We start from the raw sequence: 24,418 nt of genomic DNA, 5'->3' as shown, positions 1-24,418 counted from the left end.
CACAAAATTCTTAACAGTTTCAACTAGACTGAGACCAATTTTTTCTATTCAGTGCTTTCTCTAAGAGTATCAGAAAAGTTTAGATTTGTCTCAAGAATGTACTTAAGATGAAGTCTTTCCATTAATGGAAGAATAGATTATTTACTCCTCTCTGATGTGTAGGGAAGTATCAGAGATTGTACTGGAACCTCAGGTGATCACATTTCTTTTCTTACTGGAAATAATTTTCTTAAACATTAACAGCTCAGGGAAATTCCTGATGAAAAGGATTTTCTGAAACAGAAGTAAATCTCTCTTGTCCAGATTAGTATCTCCTTGGGTTTTTTTAAACAGGGACATCTGTTTACAGGCATAAAAGCTCAAATTGTACAGAAATTATGTCTTTTAATTCTGCTCCTCCCAGACTACTTTTCCAGTGATTTTGATCTTGGCTATCAATCCTGGCAATTCCATGCAATTAATTCAGAATCAAAACAAAAAACTCCAATGAGCAAAGGGCAATTTTTCTGTCTTCATTGGCTTGCACAGAGTAATATTTTACTGAATCCTGGACTGAGAATAACCACTTGAATCATACATTCTGTATTTTTATGATTAGCTTCTTCAATTGTCTCAAACATAAAAGTAGAGCTGTCCTAGATGCTTCTAATCCCCAATTTTCTGCATATGATGAACACATAGTTATTTAGCATTAACAATATCATTAAGAGTTGCAGGATGGAGCTCCAGTTCCCTTACATGGAAAACAATAGAAAAGAGTCTGTCTGGAACAGATTTTAAAAATAAAGCACCATATTCAAGTCTCCATTGCACAAAGGGAAGATTTCAGTAATTCCATTACAGACTCCTCTTGCAAAAAACCCCAACTCTCTATATCCCAAAGAGACTCCACATATAATTGCAAAGAATTTAGCAATACCTGAAAGACCAATTGCTTTAAGTCAGACTGCAGTCTTTCATGACTTTTGTTGATGTTGGTTTCTTTTTTTTTCCATTCCTAAGAAGAAACATTTTTACAGGGATTTGATCACATACATTTTATTGGTTTCAATGCCCAGAGAAAACTCCTCACCAGAGGAGCATGCTTTAACAATACAAGCAAAGGGGTTAGTCACCTGTAGTATTTGATTTTCACAATGTATGTATACAGAGCTGTATGAACCAAGAGAAAAAAAAAAAAAAGTGCCATTCAAATTTCCCCAGTATTTATAATTAAGCAACTCATTAAGGTTTTTCAAAGAAATAATGACATAAGTAGCATTATTAAATACTTCAGAAGCTATTCAGTTGCAAGTAACATTATTCTTTTATACATTTTCATATTCTGAGAAACATAAAATTGCTAGCAAAAACTTATTAAAAGGCCCTTCTCAAAGAAGAAAGCCACCTCTCAGATTAGTGATTTGAAAAGCAAGTATGCATGTTTCCTATTCAAGAAACTTCAAGAGTTTCAGAAACATCACTCACTGTTCACAAAACCTCAGTTAAATAATGAGTCATCATGGCTGGAAATATACACTGAAGTGGTGAAGTTTATTGCCTCACCTGAAGTCACAAGTTGAGTGTAGCTGCTTCTGCCATCCACTCAAACAGTGAATAAATATCAACCTTGTGGAAACAGAATGTCCTACTTGTCAAATTGCTAGAAAATCCCTGCCAGCACAGCATGGTGTTTATTCACACTGAATGAACCACAAGCATGCTTTATTCCCATTGTAATACTCATTATTCAGTCCTAATAACTCTGAAGTCACACAGAAATGGTCAGTCCCTGTTGCTGCTGCAGCTGCTTCCTCATGCTAGTCCTCCTGGACTATCCTCGTGGCTATCTCCATCCCCTGCCATCCAGTCTAGCCCTACTGGAGAAGATTTCTTAGATCCCTAACAGGATCACAAGTAGGATCAAAAGATCTAAGAAGGGAGGCCAATCATCTTAATTAGCTCTCCTCTCTTTTGCTACAGCCTCTTAAGCTGTGTAGTTAATAAGGGTAACATTAAGAAGCTTCTAGAGAATATAAAGTGTTTTAGTGCAGCCAGTTAGTATCATGATCAAAGAAGTGACAGACCTTTTCACCAAAAAAGAGGAATGACATCCTAATCTACAGTTCTTCTAATAGCACATTCATAATGAAATCAGTCTTAATGGGCATCTCTGTATTTTCTAGTTGACTTCTCCCTTTGGAGCATATTTGCACAAATGGAGTTTGCTTGCCCACAATGAGCTGAGCATTGCAGTCATTTCTGATTTCGTAGCACTCTGCATCTATTTCACATTGGTAAATGGCCATGGAAGGCTATGAGAGATGAGGAAGCTCCTGACAATCAAATGCAAAGTCAGAGTTTAGCTATTTCTATCATGCCCAGGTTCCAGTACCTTATGTCCCACCTCGTTTGTTTTCGCCTAACTTCAGAGTGAGAAATTAGCATATGTTTCTGTCAAGAAGTCAGGAAAAATGTACTGAGCACTGAGCCTTTAGCAGAGAGGAATATGCAAGCAGCAGCTGGTGAATAGAAAACTGCTTAAGAAAGACAACTGCTTTGCTCTACCACAGATGAAATGGGGCACACTGGGAGCAGGGGTAGCGAGGAGAGTCCCTGTGGCAGGAACTGTGAAACATAGGCAGAAAAGACTAGGGTCATCAAAAGAAAAAGGAAAAAAAAAAAGAGACAGCATCAATCCTATTTGGTATTGTGGCTAGCTTAGAAATGTGAAGTTACAGACAGTTGAAAATAAAGATAGAAAAGAATAATCTCTTTTGTATATAAAAAAAGTGTTTAAGTTCTAACATGCCTAAATTAGAATTGTGGGAACTCAGCTTACCTGTTTGCCCTCACTTGCTAGAATGGTTCTGTTGTTAGAATATCTGGGTTTCTTCTGAAGGAAATAAATCAAGATTTCAGCAATTAATACCATATTTCACAACAATAAACACTCTGCCCTAAGCACATCCAAAACACCCCTGTCAAAGAATTTTCTTTTACTTGTGTCTGTTATTGAACTGCTTAATTGCTACTGTCAAAAATAGTCAGTCTTTGATGAGAAGATATGCCTGCGCCTATTGAAAAAGATGCCTTACCTCCTCCTTTCTTTTATTCCTGGCTATGGATGTGGCAGTATAGCCTCTGCATTCGTTATCACACTACAATACTTGAGGGAGAACTGCAATGCCACTAAAGCATCTGCAAGCCCAGATTTTTCTCCTGTCGTTGGAGAGTATCGCTGACACTTTGGCTTTGAGTAATTGCTGATCAGCACAGAAAGGATCTGTTGCCTGTGGTTCTGTTTTATTTATGGGAGTTTGTGGATAATTTTCCTCAGATGGCATGAGGGTAGATACCTAATAAATGGTAGGCTGAGTGTGCGTGGAATAAAGCAAAACAGGGTATGTCCCCTAGAGCGAGAGAAACAGTTTTAAGGGAAAAGCTGACCGGTTTTTTCTTTAATGTATCCAAAGATTATTTTAATAATTTCCTTACCAGATATTTTTGAGTGGTGGCATCCCATACTTTTCTCAGACTGGAGTCTTGGATAGCTCAATTTTTTTTTATTTTATTTTTTTTACAATGAAAAGCCTAAAATGTCACCGATCACTTCTAAGAGCCAGTCTAGGAGACATCCAAATTCCAATGTCTAAACAGAAATACAACAGGTATTCGGACCATGTAGCTGTTTCAGTAGGAGACAAAGCATTTTCAATTAGGTACTTGATGGTCACTGAAGAGTCTTTCTTATTATTATATTTCCTATTATCTGTATAGGAAGGCTAGGCTCCTTTTCAGATGTCAAATTTTGATGCGTAGTGTAGACTGAATTTCTTTTTGACCACACGCCTACTTTGAAGATCCTGCTAGATGTCTGTTCTAACATACCTAAATAAATAAATAAAAAGGGTTAGGGAAAACCACAACCTTATAATTTGATAGTAACTTATTGCATGTCTGAGAAGAACAGTAACTTGCAGAACAAGATGACAACACTGCAGAATTATATCAAGTACTGCAACAAGAAATGTGATTTTCCTACAGCATTTTCATGGCTTCAGAGTTACTTTGGGTACTGCTGGAAACCCTGGCTGTAGTTCCATACACATCTGCTATTCTCTGCCATTAAGGTATTAATCAGGAATAAAAAATACATATATCAGATATGCATAAGCAGTAGGAGCACTACGGATTTGTTCTTCTATTAACGTTGTTGATTGACTAAAAGATTGCTTTTAGTCTTCTATCAAGGAACAACTTTATATAATTTAAAGTATTAGTCTGTACTACCTGCTACTCACATACCTGTCCTGGTTTAAATTAGAATACAGCATTAGCAGGGTTCTTCCTGCTGCAGAGGGACACAGGAATGCTGTGGAGGCCTGTCCCCACATCACCTGCAAAAAGCAGCAGAAGCTCGAAGCCTTTTGCAAGACCAGCTCCTGCTCTGTGTTAGTGCCACCCAGAGGCAGCTCAGGAAGAGGACAGGATCAGCTGGGCTGTGTCTGTCCTTACTCTCTCATAGAGCTCCTAGCAGAGGTGAGCAGCCTGCGGTACCTGCATAAGATTGCTGCTCTTGCCTTCACACTCAGGCAATGTCAGATCCTTTTCCAGGTGCTCCAGCCACAGTATCCCTGCAGCCCCCAGCTCACACCAATGTCCAGTATGTGCAGCAAAGCTACTCGTGGTCCTAAAAGCACAGGTAGGATGACTTGGACTTCCATCAGAAAGGAAGAGTAATAACCTGGTGATTACAATACTGCTGTAAGCCTCAAGAATCTAGGTCCAGTTCCCAGCCCTCCCACAGATAATCGTGAATGACCACAGAAATGTCACTTAATGCAGCCATACAATGAAAACAAAATTTCCTTTTCTGTGTCATTCCTCTGTCCTGTGTGTTGAGACTGTTTTTGAACAGTGGATAAAAGATACACTCCCAGTATAGCTAACTACAGAGACTGAGAATGGCCATCTCTGGAATAAGATGACACTAAGGCTCTTTTCAAATGCCAGGTGATAAAAAGCAAAATGTCTGAGAACAGACAAACACCATCACCAGCTCACTCACCAGCTATTGAATGGATTCATACAATCACCTTTTGCCATGGCCATTCATGAACTTAAGAAGGAAATACACTTCTCATTTCCCGTCTTTTGTCAGTGTGTGTTTTTGTGAGGCCTGGTGCTCTCGCTAGGTCCACTAGGATTAAATCAGTTGTATTGTACAAAATCACTATGTTAATAGTTCCCAGTGCAGGTTGGAGGTAGTAGTTATCTTAGTATTTCTGCTGCATTTAGTTATTTTTATAGTTCTGCACCTTTTTTCTTGCTGAGAGAACTGAATAAAAAATTACTTTGAAAGACACTATAATCAACGGCTGCTGGCTGCAATTACATTGTGTACTTGATGTCTTCATAAAGTACCTCTAGTTTAAACCCACAAATCTTTCAGTTTAAATTCTCTCTTGGCTCTGTTCTGTTTCATTATTTCAGTGGTGTATTTACAGAAATGATTGCTAGAGTATATGGGTTTATATAACAAAGATATAAAAAAAAAAAAATTTTCAGAAGATTAAAATTTCATCAGCTATCTTTACACTGGAAAAGTGACATTTTGTTCCATTTATGACTGATATTTACAAAGGCAAGCCTTGTGGACAATAAAGAAAAAAGGCATTTGGGTTTCAGTGCTGTAAAATCTTATTCATACTTGAGAAAATTATTAGATGAAGACTTTCAGATTTAAATGGTCATAAGAGAGACATAATTGTAAAGTAGGCTCAAACTTAACAACGGCGTTTTAAGTCCAAGTCAATTATGGACAAATCTGCAGTATTACAGCTTCTGAGCACATGAAACTTAGCGATTACTGAAAATATCCAGCAAGAAATGATTTGCTATATATGAAAACGTATTAAAGTGATTTATAAAAATATATGAATATGACACTGAAAAGAAGTGAATATGATAAATTTGGAAGCTTCTATTTTTTGAAGTTATCTGGAATACTTTTTTTTCTTTGTGCAACTAATGTCACTTTAACCTTTCCCCCTCCATGCTAAGAAAGTAATTTTTTTGCAGATTTTCCTGGAAGACTTAATCATTTACTTGCAGTCTTGCCTCCAGGCTAGCAGATTCACATTCTTCACATTAGATAGTATGGCCCCAAGGACACCCTAAGGTCCTTGCTTCTCTGACTCATCCAAATTCTCCTGGGGACTTGGACATTGCTCCTTTGTCTTGGCTTTGTAATAAGGTAAAATCCAAGCAACAGATCACCACATCCTTATCCAGAATGCCTCATTTCATACCCCAGATATTATCATATCTTACATGATAAATGCAAAAGTCACTATTTAGCCGTTTTCCTCCTCCCCCATTAATGCTTTCCTCACCTTTGGTTCTTCAGACTTTGACAATGAGTTGTTGATGTCTTTGCTGTCACAGACCTGACAGATTTAACACTTGCACATGATGTTTGAGCCAGGGGTGAGTTCTTCCAGTGAGATTATGTGAATACAGAGAGTTCCTCTCCCTGCAGGGTCTCAGTGCTGGGGGACTAGGAAGTGACTCTCCTGCACAGGGAAGCTGTGAATCCAGAGCCTGCAGTCCAGGTACTGTCACTGCCAGTTAACTCTGTAGAATTGTTTGGAATTTGAGCAGGCACAGTTTGCCTGACAGACTTAATTGGTGCTGGTTGGGTAAGTAGCTAGAAAATGATGTCAGAGTATTTTTGTGTTCCTGCATCATCTACAAAATTAAATATAAATTAGAGCTTCTAGGGTAGAACCCTCCTTTCCTTCCAAAGATACTGCTGGTAAACATTTCATATAATGACAGAGCCAGGGACCAGTTTGTATTTTTCTAGGAGCAACTCTAAATTAGAATTGATTTAGGGGCAGTAAATGTACATATACTTGTGCATTAATAGTGTAATCTGCTAGAACAAGAGAGGAGGGTCTATTCTCTTTCTTTGTGCACCTTTCTCTAAGAACTTAAGCAAACTCCATAAGGATAGAGGCAATTTGCTGTGTCACAGAAATAAATAAAAAAGCAAGCCTCAAGCCATAAAACATGCCCCACGCTCAGTTTCCTATATGCTATGCCAAAAGAGAGTATTAACTTCCACCTTCTCATTCAGTTTCTGTTTGAGAATAGTAGTACATTATCAGTTCTTCAAAGCACAGTTGATGTTCTAATCAAAACACAGTGCACTAATGGACCCTAAGCCAAATCTGCAAAGCTTTGTGTGCAGTGCTCGAACAATGAAACTGTACCTTAATGCCCAGGGAATAAAGGATCTATTAAACTGGCACTTCTGTTTGAATAAAGGTTGGATCAGAAACTTTAGAGACACCGATGGCTGCTAGCCTATTTAGAAGCTATTTAAGATCTAATTATCAGCAGCCCATAGCATCCAGGATGTATATATTCATACAGAAATATAACTGAATGCATGGGTTCAGAAATGAATTTATCCTAAAGTCCAGACTCTAGTCCACTCTTTATAAAGGATATTCCTCTGAGAGTCTGCTGATGGAGTGAGTACTATGGAGCTGAACAGAAAGGAATGAGGAAAAGCTGTTTTCCCTCTCCTTGGTGATGCTTCTCATGAGAAGGCTCTTTGCTAGTCTGGTTTATTTAACAACCAGCTGGGAAGACCATTGCAACCCACAGTGCTGAGCAAGGGTGGAACCTCTTTGGGGCTCGTCATGTCAGGAATCTGTACCTGATGCCTGTCATTGTGCCAGAAAGGCATCTCCAGGGCAGGGCTCCCTGATTCATAGTAGTAACTCCAATGGATGCATTTCCTTTTTGATTTATAGTTGAAATACTTGGATAATGCTCTGGAAGGATGTAAATTTGCACTGAGTTCTCACATTAAGACATTACATTAACGAGGTATTGGAGAGGGTGTATAGAAAGGCTGACTATGACTACTATCACCTGGGGGAAATAATTTTGAAATTGATATTTATAGTGATTAAGCAATTGTCTGAGGTTTAAATCTTTCAAAAAGGCACGAACATAAACTTCAGATCTGCAACTTATCACACTGAAGAAAGTTCTGTGGCTGCAAGCGACATTGCTTTTATCTTAATAAGGACCATAGCTAAAGTTAGACCAGGATTTTTTTTAAGCTTGGCTGTGCACATTCCTTCTTTTCTCATAAAAAGCCCAGATTTGCTATATATTTGAGCTGGCAGAGCTCAGCCAGTTGTCTGAGGCTGTTGTACACTGAAATTGTTTTTCACTCTTGACAGTTGATTACACAGCAAGTTCCCCAGCCACCTGACCAGATGATGGTTGAGAGAAATGCCATCTTTAAAGTGCCTCTTTTTACCTGTCTTTGTGCAATGTGAAGAAAACAAGTTTTAGCCCCCATCCCCAGGTCCCACCAGTTGTATTTGCACATCTACACTTAAAGAAAATAAAATCTCCCTGTCGAATGACTGTTTTCAAAATAAAGAGAGATTGCACAAGAAAAAACATTCCGTTGCAGAGAACTCTCTGGAGCATGAGACACTGGGACTGGAGCACAAAATGGCATTTGAGAGCCACAAGAGCTCACTCTACTAAAGGTCCAGTCCTGAGTGTAGTGCTCTGAGCTTTTTATTCACTCTACTGAGTTTATCACTATGACCCATCAAAGAGTAGTCAGCACTGATGGGGCAGAGACACCCTGGATCCAGTTGGTACTTACCCCAGTTGCATGCTTATGCCAGGGTCTGTAAAGGTGTGTCTCCTCTCTTGCCACTCACAGGAAAGCTGCTGGGGCTTAGCTGCTCTGCTGCATCATGAAGGCTATGCAGTCAAGAAGGCCATTACGGGATCATGCCCTTATTTCAGCATTTTGGACACATCTCTGCGGGGAAGAGTAAAAGGCTGCATTTCACAGCTATGATATCATTCTTGTAAGCTATAATTCAGCATGAGGCACTATAAAACCTTTCCCATGACATCAGAGCTGTGAAATATAGCTGACTTCAAGTGCAGAAAATTCCCCCACAGGAATAATTGTTTCCTGGCAATCGGTGTTCGAAGGACTGATCCTTTAAATGGCTGGCACAAATCCCGTGTAGGTAATGCTGCTCCAGGCAGCACTTCTCAGGCAATGTTATGTGCAGGAGCAGAGGTATGAAGCCCCACCACAGGATCTGGCTGTAGAGGTGGTGGGATGAGCACTAGCACTAGCTCACCAGGTCTGCCCCTGCTTGGAGCAGTACTTAAGTCACCTGGACAGGTCCCAACCTCCCCCAAAGCAACCTGCAAGAAAATGGAAGTCAAAAATGATGTGTGAAACACAGTTTCCTCTTCCATTTCACATGAAGAAAGGTGTCCACTTGAATACAGTCCAATGAGAGCCAGGGTAACTAATAGATGTGTGCACAGCCATAAAGGACAAGACCTTACAGAAGAGTAAAGAAGGAGGAGAAGAGGGACTATAGACATGGAGATGGTTAAAGCCACCTCAACTCTCCCTATCCTGGTGCCTAAATCTGCTGAATCTGCTGCCTGTGTCCTGCTCTAGCAGCCTGCACACTAGTTTGCCACTGCTCCATCAGTTGCACTGAAAGCAATTGTTGAACACATTGTAAAGCTTAGTCACGCCAGCTTTTCCTGTTCCTCCTCTGGGAAGGTCTTGTGAGCGCAGCTCTGTTCTCACTGTTCTCTCTGTGTGTATGGTTACATGTAAGTGTGAATACACCCAGGGCTCTGTGTCTTTCTTGCAAGCTCTCAAAGCTGTCTGTGGGCACAGCTCCCATGGACCTACAGGACAGAGTTGTCTTTCCCTGGCTAATAAGAAAGCTAACTACAACACTTCCCTCTTTTCCAGAAGAAAGAACGCAGTGCCAGAAATATATGTACTATTTGCATTCTTCCTCTTAATGCTTAAAATCTTACTCCTTTCCCAGAGAAGCTACCTCCTAACAGTATTTTACCTTTTGTAACCTAAAATAATATTGTTTGAACAGTCCTGTTCCATTACCTGCTATTCATATAAGAGCTAAGTGCTATTTCTTTATAGAAAATGATTTACTAACAGGAACTCTAAGAGGCTTGAGGTTATTTCATACAATTTATTACCAAGAATAATGACAGCCAGAAGAGTAGCTAACCCAAGGCATTGCAGGTACTGTAACTCCTTTAGCATAGTTCAAAGGCTAAATCCTGTCTAACGTACACCTTTAAATAGACAAACACATATTATAGGAGAAAAAATGGTCTTTGAAGGCCAAATATGATCCAAGGATGATATCCAAAGGATCTAATATGATCCTTTGAAGGTAGAATATTATCCAAGTAGTGTTTCATGAAACACAATGAAAAAAAACAAAAAAAAATTCTCTTCAATTTCATATAATCAGATTGTCATTCCACAGTCTTTATTTACAAATACTGAGAGGTGCTGTATTGGATTTTGAGCTGGTTCAGAATGATTTATTGGGTTTTGATCAGAATACTGAAAAAAAAACCCCAAACTTTATTCAAAGAATATCAGTGAGGAAGCAAATGAAAATCAGTCAAATTGTCCATCCCTAAGGTTATAGATCTGTTTGAACTAAAAATTTTATAAAGTGTTTGCAACAAAAATATATGTTGTGGAATGTTTCTGTCAACTAATTTTGATTCCTTCAAATTATAAAATATTTCCAAAGCTGTTCATTAGGTATTTTGTATGACTGGTTACCTGAGACACATAGTATATTTTCTTCCTTTTGAATAGAAACTTTCAGCTTTTTTAAAAACAGAAGAGCTGTCCACAGGACTCTGGGGTACTATGTCTGTAGCTTTTTGCATGTTGAAAATTACGCAGTATTCAGAGATAGAGATAATTGTCGTAATTATTTTGTAGCTGCATCGATTTTAGTATTAATAATAGTAGGAAGCAGTAGCTAGTGAGAACCCACAGGTACCAATGAACTAGCTGTGGTTTGTTTTCCATTTTTACAAGTTACTAGTGAAAGCATTTACTTATATAACTATGTGTTTAGAGATTCAAAACTCTGGCAGTAATGAGAAAACCGAAGTGTCCATTTCCTATGCAGTAACAAGCAGGTCTGTTATGTGTGAGATATTGACAAATACACACATTTATTTCACTAACATTTTAAGCCGGGCCTTTCTAAATGGAGTCAAAGGAAAAACTTAAATGTGAGGGGAAAATCCTGGAGTTAAGTTCAGTCTCTTCAGTCTGTAAGTAAAGCAACAGAATGTCTCCTGGGAAGACAGTGTGCAGTTTTGCTAGCACTTCTTTAATGAAATATGGTAGCCTCATCAAGATCCACAATCAGAAAGTAATCAGCTACATCCCAAAGTTCAGGCAGTAAAAAGAGAAATATCTGGCTTACATTTATAGATAAAGGGAAGCAAACGAGGTTAAGGGGGACCCACAAACATCCTAAATCCAATCATGACTTCTTCCTTAGATTCAATATAGATTCACTCAGATCATTTGAAGGACCATTTGCAACATTTTGAATCAGAAACAGCCCAGGTTTTCAACAATCATTATTACTTGTTTACTTTGTAGACTTACTTGCTGCAGTGATGACAGTCAAGTACTTTGGAAATGCTAAAAAAGTTCTTATTTTTCTTTTCAGAGATCCTTTGAGACTGCAAAGACTATTTAAAGAAGGAGGACGGCATGAGACTGGATTTAGTGCAGTAAAGTAGGTTAATTTGAGGACAAGACAAAATAATCATTATTTAAGCCTTCTTGTGTTGCCGTGATGAGAACTTACCATTACTTCTGGCTGCTGTTTTGGGCTGGTCAGCCCCACCAAAGTTTCTTAACTCCATTATCCAAAAGGACTAGTGGCTTTCCAGAAAAAGAAAAGGTTTTGGTGCTGTCTGGAAACAGCAGGCAAGACCTCCATCGTTCCAAAAGGAGCTGGATGTGGAATCAGTTCTTTTTATTGGAGGAATACACAGGAACTGACTACCAATATGTTGGCAAGGTAAGTTTCTTTTGTATGCATCTATGTTTTGATTTTAGAAGCACTGGAAAGCCAGCAGGAGCAAGTAGGGAAGAACAATGCCTGCTAAAACTTTTAGTTTGTGTTCCCTGTGTGCCCAGCTTCTGCTGAGGAATGATTCAGTGGAAAAGTTAGTGTGCTTCAGATTGTAATCAACAAGTCTTCATTTAACCGGGAAGTCCCATGGCAGATCACTGGCAATTCTATTAAGGATTTTGCATTTTATTTTGTGTCTGGAAATAATGCAGTTTAATTATAGGCTAGATTTTTAGCTTTAAACTGGAATATGTGTTTTTCCTCGTGTTTACTAATTTTGCTGCAGTCAAGCTATATAAAGCAGGAGAGGTTTAGATATAAGTTAGGATTCACAGTACCTACATTTTTGGTGAGGATTCTCTCTGCCCAGGAAAAGGTAAATGTTTCCCTTTTTATTATCCACTGCACACAACAATGCTGAAGCCATTTTCTGATGAGGTTTCGTGGTGCCACTGAGGACTGTGTGACATGACCTTCACACCACCAGCAGTGGTACCACAAAGCATGGTTGAAGCACAATGTGCATATATACTAAGAAGCAAGAGGCAGCTGTAAATTTCTAATCTCAAAGCATGCTGTCAGTTGGGAAAGGGTAAAAAAAATTTAAATAGATAAGTCACAGCTTAATTCTGAGAATGTCTGCCTCCTTGAGCAGCAGACCCCCATGTAGGTAATAATATTTATGTGAACTGTAGAGCTAATGCATCTGTGTTAAGAGCCTAAAGAGAGCTTATACTGCCCACGGTGCCACAGTCTATAGGAGTATGTCTTGCAAAATGCAGAAATTGCGCTGCAGACATTCAAAGCAGAAACAATACAGCTTGGTTTTCCAAACTAAAATGGGCTTGTATCTGATCTAGTTTGATCTCTCAAGCCTCTTAGCAAAAGCTGCAGATCACAGTGGTTTGACATTTTATCTCCCTCTGCAAGCTTCTGTGCATTCCCATGAGAGATGGTGGCTGCTTTTCTTGCCTGCCAGTCAGCTGTCAGTCAAAGTTGGATGCGACACTCCTTTCCTGCTAAATGGCTTAAAGGCACGATTCAAATGAAGAGCTACTCAGCTGGTGTAGTACTCACACAACTCCAGCCAGGATAATCAGCATTCATGAAAGGTACCATTGAGCCCAATCTACAGGAAAAGGCCAAAGGCAGAGAGTCCTCAGAGAGGAGAAGTAGAGGAGGAAAATAAGTGGGTGAGAAAAGATACCAAAACAGAAGAGAGTAAGAGAAAAGAACTAGAAAGACAGAGATGGAAGGAATGGAAGCTTTACAAAAAAGAATCAAGTTATAAGGAGGGGGAAATGACATTAAATTGGGGTAGAAAATAAGAGTTGGGAGAAAGTTTACCTAAAGAGAGCAAAAACAAAAACAGAAGATGAGACAGTGAAGGAAAACAAACCAACATGTATGAAACATGGAGTCAAGGACAAAAAAAAGGCAACAAATTGAAAGAGTCCTCCACACACTCTCCTTTTTCACAGTCTGCTGAGTGTGGTCAGGGTAGTGGGGATCTTTTTGTTCAAAGACAAACATATGGTCCTGAGGTGATCCTACAGTCTCTCATTGTCACTGTGAATTTTGACATTAAACCTGATCAGCCCCCCATTCTTTCCACTGCAGAATTAGAGTACAAGCTACTGACTTCAGAGGGATTGATGAGAAAGTGAATATTCCTGCAGGATAAGTTTGCTGAGAAACAGTTAGAAAAAGGTCTAGTTGGACCAGAAAAACAAGATACTTTCAACAGGAGTCAGAGAGAAAAAACCAAGTACATTATTTTAAAAAGTTTTTCTTCCACCTATTTGTATACTTTATTACACTTTCTGTTGCAAAGCATAGAAACAACACATTATGTATAAATGTCATTGATTTTGTGTTCCTAAGCCATTCACAAGTGGCCTTTCACACATCTTTCAAATGCCAGAACTGCTCACACTCTTTTAACTGAACAATTAGCCAAGAGGCATGGAAGAGCAGCCTTTTATTATTAAGTTTGAGGATTGGTGTGAGGGGAAATGATAGAAACATCTAAATGTCTCCAAAATGAGGTAACTAGGCAATTTATCTGAGCAATTAAACTTGATTGATGTGGGCAAATGGGGATTATGAGCATTTTTATGAAGCATGGTTTTTTGTTTTTTTCTCAGAGAATTAAATGTTAACCTTAAATATGAACTTAAAAATGGTAGGAATATGAAGACGAAATGTGAACAGCAAAGTCTTTTAAAACAATAGAAATATATGTACATAAAAGGGAATTGTGCTTATGCCTTACTGTGTGAACAGGCAGACATGAATCTTCTGGGGTTTTTGTGTTTAGTGGGTAAAGCTGGTGGGCATAACATCATAACCATAGAAAGAAAATATTCTGTATAAGCTATAAAAAAAAATCTTTTACTCATGCTGGTTTCACTTTTGCCTCTTCATTTTTTTTTTAACATCTGTTTAATCCAAACATCTACATCAAAATTTGAGATGTAAGAAGTCTGTTGTGAAAGATTCTGAAAAACAACATTATTTGTATGAGCTACCCAAATTACAGTTGTAAAATCCTGGAACTGTTTAAACTACAAAAAACACATTTGCATCATAGTAATTTTAGAGAGTAGGGAAGGAACAGTGAAAGAGGATGCATTCAGGATTGGGATAATAGAAGAGAAAGGTTGTCTCTCTGAAGACAGCTCAAAGCAGTTCTGAAGACAATGCTGTAGCATCATCTGAGTAACAGGTCTTGTTGTCTATATCCTGTATGCTCTTCGTTCTTTGAACCCAGAGCTTTTCATCCTTTAGGAGTTAATTGTCCAAGCACATATGAAACCTTTTTTTTTGGTAACTGTGGGTACTGTCAGGTGTTAAAAAATGCTCCCGTTTTATATGCCACACACTTCATTTTCAGCCTGAACATGCAGCTGTAGCTCACTGGACAAGGATGTGCAGCTGCCAAGAAGACTTGCACTGTTATAAATGCAAGTTGATGTTTGCTGTGGCACTGACACCAGATCGATGGCTTTATTACCCATCCTTGTATTCTTGAATTTCTTTCCTGTATATTTGTGAAATAAAGCCTTTTTAAAAAGAGATGAAATTCACGCCTCCAGTCACTCTAGTCTCAGAACTAATAATAAGGAACTTAAAGAAAAGTTCTAGACTGGAATTATTCATTGCACTGCTGAATAACTTGTGAACTATAGCTATGCATTGAAGTGTGACTGATGGGCCCAGTGACATTTTAACCTGAAGATATCTTTTCTTCTGGTTCAGAAATTGCAGCTCTTGGCAGGGACTCAATCCAAAAATAAAATAGAAGTAGTACATGTGCATCAAAGTAGAGAAGTGTCTAGCACCACTACCTAGCCAAAATTTGCAACATCTGAGTTGGGTTTTAAAAGATACCTGGTTGTGCAGGTGTCTGCTTAGTGCAATTTGAAAGGGCTGAGGTGAATGCAGCTTTAAATCACAGGTAAACAATGAAGTGATCATGCAATTGTATATAAAAAATATACACTGTGTTTCCTAGAGATCTTCGCTGGTAGAGGAATATTCCCATATTTCAGGAGTAAAAAAAAAAGACAAAAACCTGCCCTGTTCCAAGATTATATCACAGGTATAGTTACTATTTGTATGCACTTGACAGCTTTGACATGGCAGTCCCACTGGCTACATAAAATCCGTGTACTGGCATCCATCACTGAGTTTAGAACACAAACTTAGAACCATTGTTACATAAAGGGATAGGCTTCCACTTTCTTTCAGACCAAAGAAAGATCTGAACAAGTCTTAGATCTTACTCATTAGCCCAGGAACAGCTTCTGGCAGTCTGCAATGGAAATGACCAACTTGCTTTCCTGGTAACAACAGGCACAACTGTGGAATGGTTTTGTAACACTCTGTCTGGCTGGCACTAAAAGGAAACTTCCAGACATACTTTTCATTTTTGCTGTGTCTTATTGATGTTCATATAGTTCATGCAGTATGCTCGCCTGGAAGCTATCTGATGTTACTACCTGTACAACCCATCATAAACAATCAACCTCTGCTGACAACTCCATTTTTCAAGGAAGATAAAGTCAAACTCCTGCTGGTATGTGGCTTGGCAAAGCAAAAAGGATACTGTGTTACTCTAGGCAAACCCAGAATCTTTTTGTTTGGGGTTGAAAGAACCTGTTGGAAAGATGAATTCCCCTCTGTCAAGGAATGATTTAAGGTACTGTTGACCCTGCTTTTGAGGAGGGGATGAACTAAATTTTATCACAGTATAGTTTCAGCAGTGTTTTTCTTTCTTTTGTCTGACTTTACTTCTGGCTACAACTATTCTGAAGGCAAGCACAGCAGTGTATTTCAGCAGAAGCAAATGAAACAAAAGGCAGAATCTCTCCAAGCCATTGCAAGTAGAGGGACTAAGCAACATAGTGAGGCAAAATTATCTGGCTGTGAGCACACACAAGGGGCTATTTAAACAAAGACAATTACTGTCATATAATACAGTCCATGCCTTTTCAGCATTTTAGGAAATAATGGGTAGCATTACACCAATGGTTAAAAGTTATCATATCTTAACTGGATGGCATGATAACTAGTAAGAGAAATCTTTACTTTCTCTCAGATTTTAGTGAGCTAGTATTCTGTACTTAGCTTTAAAATTTTAGTTCCCCAAAAAGGCAAGATGTGAAATCTCAAACTGAAATTACTCCCCCATCTGCATTTTTAACATCCTTTATGCACCTTTACCAGGAGACACTTGTTCAGTATTTGTTTTCCTTGCATGTAACTTGCACTAAAATGCGTGCTTGCTGCCTTCAGTTTTCTGATCCAAGCACAGTGACTATCTGTTATTTTTGCAATGACTAAAGTTAAAAGTTACCCTTGTAACTTCTGTTTATTCAGAGAGTGTCTCAAAGCAATTTTCCACTCATTTTTGATTATTAGAGTAGCCTCTCTCAGGGTGTAGATTTTGCATTCTGCATCCAGAAGATACAGACCAACCTTTTGCATGTGACAAAACTGATGTGCAGGGAGGTTAAGCGGCCTTCTGCACAGCTAAAATTCAGAGAGTTCAAAACTAAGATTGGAAAACAAAGGAAATCAGAGTTCTTAGCCCCTTTTCTCCCCACCCCAGTTTATATGATTAGGTCACCTGCCTCTTTCTTCAATAGTACTTGTCATTCTCTTAAAAAGTAGAACAAATGCTGTGGTGCACCTGCGCTTCCATTATTCCTCATCCATCAGTCATATTTTGTGTTCCACCACTTGACTTTCCCAAGCGCCCTTCATTTCTATATTGAATTGCACACACATACACACACTTGTCTTGTATTCCTCTTTGAAAGATTTACTGGCACTGATATAAGTTCTCTGTACTGTCAGTCCCTGCAGAATAGAGATAACTCCATAATGAGGGACAGTCAAGAGGTTAGAGAGGCCCAGGATGACAATCCAGAAACAGCTTGCAGGTTTTGAACCATCACACGGGGGCTAAAAAAGGAGATAATGAGCAATGGGTGGGATGGGCAAGGATGCTATTCAGAAAATGAAAAGGCAGGAAATACAACATGGTTAATGTTTACGATCACTGTAATTGTGAATCTACTTGGCATCATCCTTGTATCCAAATATATTACACAATATAAGAGTCTTACAACCATCTGTTTCAAACAAACCACATTTCCTACATTATGGCACATGATGGTACTTACAGTGTAGCGATACAGAACCTCCTCCCCTTCTTCCCATTCCACCTACAGAAGCAAGCAAATCCTGGGACCCTCAAGGCAATATTTCTGTTAATTCTTATTTTTCATTTTTCGTCTCAAACAAAACAATTTTGTTTTCCTCATGCTAATTACCCACTCATACCAGTGCTTATATTTTGGATCACATTTTTTCACAGATTATCCTATTCTACTCTTGTTAGCTGCCTGCACATAGTCCTGAATTGTGTGTCCCTAGACTTTTAGCTGTAGAAAAACAGCTGATCATATTACTCTTCCTCTATAGGGAGAGACTACATGTGAAGTTCATGCTTGAATATGGATTATTTAGATTGCTGTTATTTGGGGCTGCAATTACTATTTTCTTATTTGTTTGTTTAGCACAGTAGCATTCTCCCCGTGAAGTTGCAACATCATGAATATAAATTCTGAAGGCTAGGGACGGCTAAAAAATAAAATCCCTCTTTCAGGCCTAAGACAACCATTGTTACTCCACCATTTGTTGTTTACAGTTGGCTTACCAAATATAGTAAACCATAAAGCTTAGAGGAATCTCTTTATTAAATTAAATGTATTTTCTGTGCCTCTCTTTTCTTTTGCTGCCATTTCCCTCACTGGTGAACATCAGTTCACAGTGGGGCAGCAGCAGGTTGAGAGCTGAGGCCAGTCAGTGTAACATTTCAAAACACAAACTGAAAATGTGTTGTGATGTGAATGCCTACTGTTGATCCATATGCGCTAATGCAGGCTGTGGCTTGCTTTCACCATTAATGGGGTGAAAGAAACCTCAGCATGCACTTGCAAGTACTTCAGGATGCAGTGAAGCTTGTAGTTGTCATGAGAGTCTGAGGTGGCAGATGAAAGAAAGGAAAGAATTTCCCTCTGGAAGAAAAAGAGAAGAAAAAAAATATCAGTCCTTTCTCTCCTGTCTTCTAATTTCATAAAAAAAAAAAATCCCCAAACAGAAAAACTAAGGTTTTAAAGAAAAAAAAAAAAAACAAAACACTGAGTGAGCTGGGAGTTAAATACTTTCATTAAAGGACAAGGGGGAAACATAAGCAAACGTTTATGTTAGAGTTATAATTCCCACTGTTTTCTTGACAGAGTTGTTTATTTTGGAGTCGAATAATTTGATGAAGACTGCAGTCCTTCTATCCCCATGGATATGCCATGTGGTACAGGGCAGGGCTCCTGGAGAGCTCAGCTGAAATGGCCTCTCTTTATAGGAATATTGTCCCTCTGGCATTATTTCATACTTTGTCTCTTTGTGAAACATCAGGTGATGTTTCACATTAGATGTCTGCTGGAACAAAGGAGGTTTCGATGTGTTGCACAGGCTCATATAATGATCATTACTCATCTTTAGCATATTGGTCATCTCTGCCCATTCTATATCTTTGTGTTGGAAGGCAACATCAAGTTCAGTCAAGTAATTTGTATAATTTTTGTGTCTAGCATGTCATTAGTAGAAAGCCATATTCTCCTCAAAAGACAGAAACAACATATGTGTACATTTGGTTCTTTGACATACTTCCTTGTACCTCACAGCTCTTGCAATCCAGATGATCGAGGCACTGGCAGAGGATGTAAAGGGCATGCAGACTGAGGTGTCAGAGCATTTTTTCATAGTTCCTTTCCACTTCGAGTAGTTTTACATATTTCAGGTCAGTTGCTTAAAGCACAGTTAATGCTGCTTACAATGGCTAAAATTACTCACAGAATGGGAATAACATAACCCACATTTTAGGAATAACAACTGCCAAGGGTGTTGCAAGCAAAGAGTTAATGCCTGTTTAAGAAAACTCTTGCATGTATATTTGTGGTATTTGTAAACTCAGGTGAGCTTGACCCTCATGCAGGTAGATCCTGTCAGAGTCTACACCATTCACCTTATAAATATCTGTTATTTTACCTACAGAAATATTTAATGAACAATTTCCTTTAGAATTTTTAGACTGATAGTATCACAGCAATTACATGTGCTTCAGAGAGAATTTTTCCCTTTCATGAATACTAGATATTATATAATTAGGAGAGCATAGACACAAGTATTCTCACCAAAAGAATTCCAGGTTCTCCAGTCAAAATTATTATGTGGTCCTAGACAGGCTATTCTGGATCTTGAACCTGAATTGATGTGACTTTCCCTATTTTGAGAATTTAAGTACCTTCCCCAAAGACTGTGGCTTTTTCAGACATTATAGAAAGAAACATTTCATCACTGTCACCATCCTTAGATGCATCCATTTTTATTTTTTTTATGGAACTGAGAGTGTCCAATTTACTTAAAAGGCTCCTGATTTATTGGTTTGTCTACCATGGGTAATGCTTCACTCAACCAGAATTTTCTGCCTGACTCAAGGCTCTTTGGGGCCTGTGGGTGAAGTGCCGTTCCATATTCCTGGGCACTTCTCCTTTTTTCATGATGAATGGGTCCAGCATAACACACCTTCTGGTCAACTCATCAATCACCTGGGTGAAGAAGTTGTTTTAGGACATTCTGCAGAAACCTGGGTTGCTTGCACACAGACATATTGCCCTTCCAGCAAACATAAGAATGATTAAAGTCCCCCAAGAGTACTATGACCTGCAATCACAGGGTTTCCTCCATCTGTCTAAAGAAGGCTGCATCTGCTTCATCTCTTTGAGCTGACAGTCGGTGGCAGATACCTAATGTGATGTCTTGTGTTGGCTTGTCCTCTAATCCTCAGGATCTTGACTGATTTGTCACCTGTTCCAAAGCAAAGCTCCAGCTACATGTGCTGATTATTTGCTAATCCACCTTCTTGCCTTTCTGACCTGGCTTCTGTAAGGATCCACATTCTGCTACAACATTCTGGTCTTGTGAGTTGTTCCTTCACAGCCTCACTAGTGGAACTTTGAGGAATACTTATTTGAAAGAAGAATCTACTCAATGGCAGACTTACCTAACATTTCCCATAAACATTTTTCTGGTTGAGGAGCCTTCCTCAAAAGGATCCAGTTGAGAGATAAATATGTGACCCTTTATATTGCATCTACTGTCTCACTAACCCTTGATTATCTGGTCATATAACACAAACATCTGTTTAGAAACAAAGTTGGAGAACATGACAGAATGGAAATATTTCTCCTTTTCCCAACTTCTGACCTATAGAACTAAATGACAGGAGTGTGAAAACAGATTAATGACTCAATTAAACACGTGGATATGAATTAGTATACTTTTTGTTAAGTCTTCATTTAAATCTGAATGTGGGTTCTCATTTGTTTTAGCATTTGTCTGTATCTTCCTTTCTCCATCCCCCTTCTTCCTCCCTGACACACACACTTTTATACAGCATATAAAATTCATACACACATTTCAGAGTTTGATTGTCAGCATCAAGCACTCAGAATATCAAAGGGTCACCTTTGTCAGTAAGCAAAGGATGAGCATTTGCTTTCAAGCGCATCCATCAGGGAGTAGTCAGAAGCTGTTACTTGCTGAAGAAGCCTGATGTTTTATTCAACTATATCCCAGTAAAAACATTTCTGGATATTAGGCCAAGGGGTTTTTTTGCTTTGTTTTGTTTTGCTGTTCATCTTTCAGATAGATTCTCCCCTACCCCCACAGGAGAGTAGAGGTTTTCATGGAATTAGAAATGGGTGTGCTCATATACCTCAATTAAAGTGCTGTATTTGCTTACAATTTAATTATGAAGCATTTTTGAAAGTTCATGACTCCAAAGAAAATATTTTGTCAGTGATTAAATAGATAATTCTCACCACTGATAAAGAGTAATCAACTGTCCCTGGGTAAATTCCCAGAGAAATCAAAGATAAATAAAGCTGGACATACAATACAGACCTATTTTTCTAAATATACACATCACATAATTTAAAGACTAAGGCACATATACTAAAACAATTATTAAAGTGCATGTTTGCTGAATGTACTCTTTAAAAAAAATACTTTCTCCTAAGCTCAAGAAAATGCCTGCTGCCATCTTCTACTATATGAATTCCCGTTTCTAATTGACTAATGCAGTACAGGACACAAGTCCCATTACAGTCACTGGAAGGATATCAGGATATTGGAATTCATTTCCTCTGACCTAGAAAAGACCTGTAAAGAAAGTTGGTGCCTTGAACTGTAGGCACAGTTCTAACTGAAAAATGGGGATTAGACATGCATCCATTTATGAACTCATTGTATTCTCACTGAATGTCATTACAAGCCAGGTGCTAAATTTTCTTTAACCTCTCATACGAAAACACACATATTCCTTTCAAGGATATTTTAAGACACCTTAAAATGCTACTTTTTAAGATACCTCAAAATGCTACTTTAGATAGCCAACCTCAGAATGCAGAAACCCCACTACCTACCCATACAGACTTTTGGTGACAGTAACCTTTAGCTGGGGGATAATAACAAAAACCTGAGAACAAATAGATTTTCTACCACTGCAGCTGCATTAAGGAAAGGCCATCCACACCACCCTCTAAATACAGAAAACTGTGGCAAAGCCACAGTATTGCTATTCTTGATTCCTGTTAAATGATACTCAGACTTTCCATAAACACAGAACGAATTACACCCAAGATTCTCAAATCATGTTATAATCATTACATACAGAACTGGACATTGTTAACATCTTACTGCAGGGAGAATGTAGAAGCATCAAATAGTGATCTGTCTAAGATCAGACAGGAAGAGTGTGACGAAGGCCATATTAACACTTGACACTGTATTTGCAGCTACAGGCCTGCCTTAGCCTTACATATCATGTGTTTTTGTCAGAGATACTCTTAAAGGTGCTTCACTCCTTGACTGTATTTTTTTTTTTTTTTTGTATACCAAGAAAATCATCAGTGATGTCTCAAAATAAGTTTCCCATTTAGTCTTTAAGACTCAACACTTGAAGCCAATGACTGACTATCCAGTTAATGTGTTGGATTTGCAGTGCTAGCAGTGTCTGTCTCCTAAAATGACTTATACAGCCCTTTCAAGAATTCAGAGGCTTGAATTTTCGTTCCTGATCACTGAATTGTATACACTAGATAAAATATTTTTTTAATTTTTTTTTTCTCAGCTATTCAAGACAGTTTTCTTAGTACCTGAGCTAGGTTGTGAGAAGTTTGGAGCTGGCTAAGCCATTTTTACTTTATAGTAAGTTAATGCCAGTGTCTCAACTAAAGCAAATCCTCATGCCTACCGGGTCCTTATAATTCTTGCTTCGACAAAGATGTTTAAATAGATGGACCAAAAGCATAAAACAGGGATTTTAAACTACCTTGGCCTTCCTTGAGAGAAGAACAAGATCTTCACGCTTTTGTGAAGGTAATTGCAGAAGTCTGTATGATGCTCTATTGTTACCATCACTACTGTTTAGCTGAAGAGAGCTCTTTGATCTTTCAAAGGCATAATGAAACCCAACTGCTCTAAGTAAAACTGGGAAAATTCAGTATATAACCATGGATTTTTATTTTTTTCAAGTAAGAGGTCAGAGTCAGAATTGTTTTGAGTTCCTTAGAGTCTGAAAGGAAGACTGCTTCTTTCTAGTGTTATAAAGTAGTTCAAAGAAAAGCAAGAAGTTTGATAAAAGGACCTGAGACTCAAGAGCCCCTATGTATAGAGATCAGACTTGACACCATGGTCTCTTGTTCCTTACAAATTAAAGACCTATTTGTCTTTGTAAGGGCAAACTTTGCAAATTCCTGCTATAATTCAGCTTAGAGATAATAGGAAGAGGAACAAATAAAGTGCATTACCACAGATGTGCTAAGGAGCACTCAGCTCAAGAGAACACAGAAATCCCTTTACCTAGTTTGCAGCTTTGCCAGATATTCATTAAGATCTGATAATCAGCTGCCCCTAGAGAGAAGGGCCATCAGAATAAGTTCGGTGTTCGTTGTACTGCAGCACAGGAGAAAGGCACTTGTGCCACTGTCCCTGTTTAATCACAACGAAGAAAAAAGGCAGCAGGGGAACCCAAGAGGGAGAAGACTTGAAAGGTCCCAGGCAGTGTTGAAAGGATTGACATACTCCATTTGATATTTTGCAAAGCTGATTAGCTGTGGCTGCATGTTTGCACTTCAGGTTAGAAAACCCATTTGTGATTTTGAAGGGTGTGTAATAAAAGTGTGAGTCACCAGAGTATGGATATTTATTCTTAGCTCCATACATTTAAAACAGAACAACAGATTCCAAATTACACTTTGGCTGACATTCCTTAAACCAAGGATCTCAACATCAGCCAAACTGTAGTCCTTGTCTGTCTCAAGCCATGTGGCCTGCCATACGGCCCTCACAGAAAGAGACTTCCAGTCCTCCTGGACCTTCCAGCCTGCCTGAAGGATGTGAGCCTGAGGTTCCAAAGTGAGCAAACATGTTACATCTTGTCTCTGATCTAATGACAAATTCTTATTCCATTGCCCTTTATATTTCTTAATCATTTTTTTCACTCCAGCCCCTTCTATTCTTATTATGGTGACTTTTCTGTGTCCTATTTGTTTTGAAATCAAATGCCACCATCTTTTATACTCATTTTGCCTTTTGAGTACCTGGTTGCTTCTGTATCTTGAAGTATGCTTAGTGCTTTTTGATCTGTTCATTTTCTGAATTTGTTCATCTCTGTAAAACTGGTTTTAGCCTCTTTTGGTGTCATTAATTTACAGGGAACACATTGTCACTGCCACTTTTGCGAATGAATATTGCGAATGAATGAGAAAGTTCACTGACATTTT

At 38.6% G+C, this 24,418-nt stretch overlaps 1 protein-coding gene and 1 long non-coding RNA gene across 2 annotated transcripts in view; both read left to right on the top strand.

The window, feature by feature from the left end:
- LOC136365611 (uncharacterized) overlaps positions 1-24,418 on the top strand; it is a 671,431-nt gene that overhangs the window by 202,539 nt on the left and 444,474 nt on the right. The window lies entirely within an intron of this gene.
- Positions 1-24,418, top strand: part of LOC136365605 (cadherin-6) — a 104,236-nt gene that overhangs the window by 44,808 nt on the left and 35,010 nt on the right. Inside the window, exon 2 of the mRNA XM_066326210.1 lies at positions 11,589-11,945. Coding sequence (XP_066182307.1) covers positions 11,718-11,945 — 228 coding nt within the window. The 5' untranslated portion in view covers positions 11,589-11,717. The remainder of the gene's footprint in view (positions 1-11,588; positions 11,946-24,418) is intronic.

Source organism: Sylvia atricapilla, chromosome 1, assembly GCF_009819655.1.
Source record: "Sylvia atricapilla isolate bSylAtr1 chromosome 1, bSylAtr1.pri, whole genome shotgun sequence".
Lineage (NCBI taxonomy): Eukaryota > Metazoa > Chordata > Aves > Passeriformes > Sylviidae > Sylvia > Sylvia atricapilla.
The sequence above is the reverse complement of the archived record's forward strand: the minus strand, read 5'-3'. Positions and strand labels throughout refer to the sequence as shown.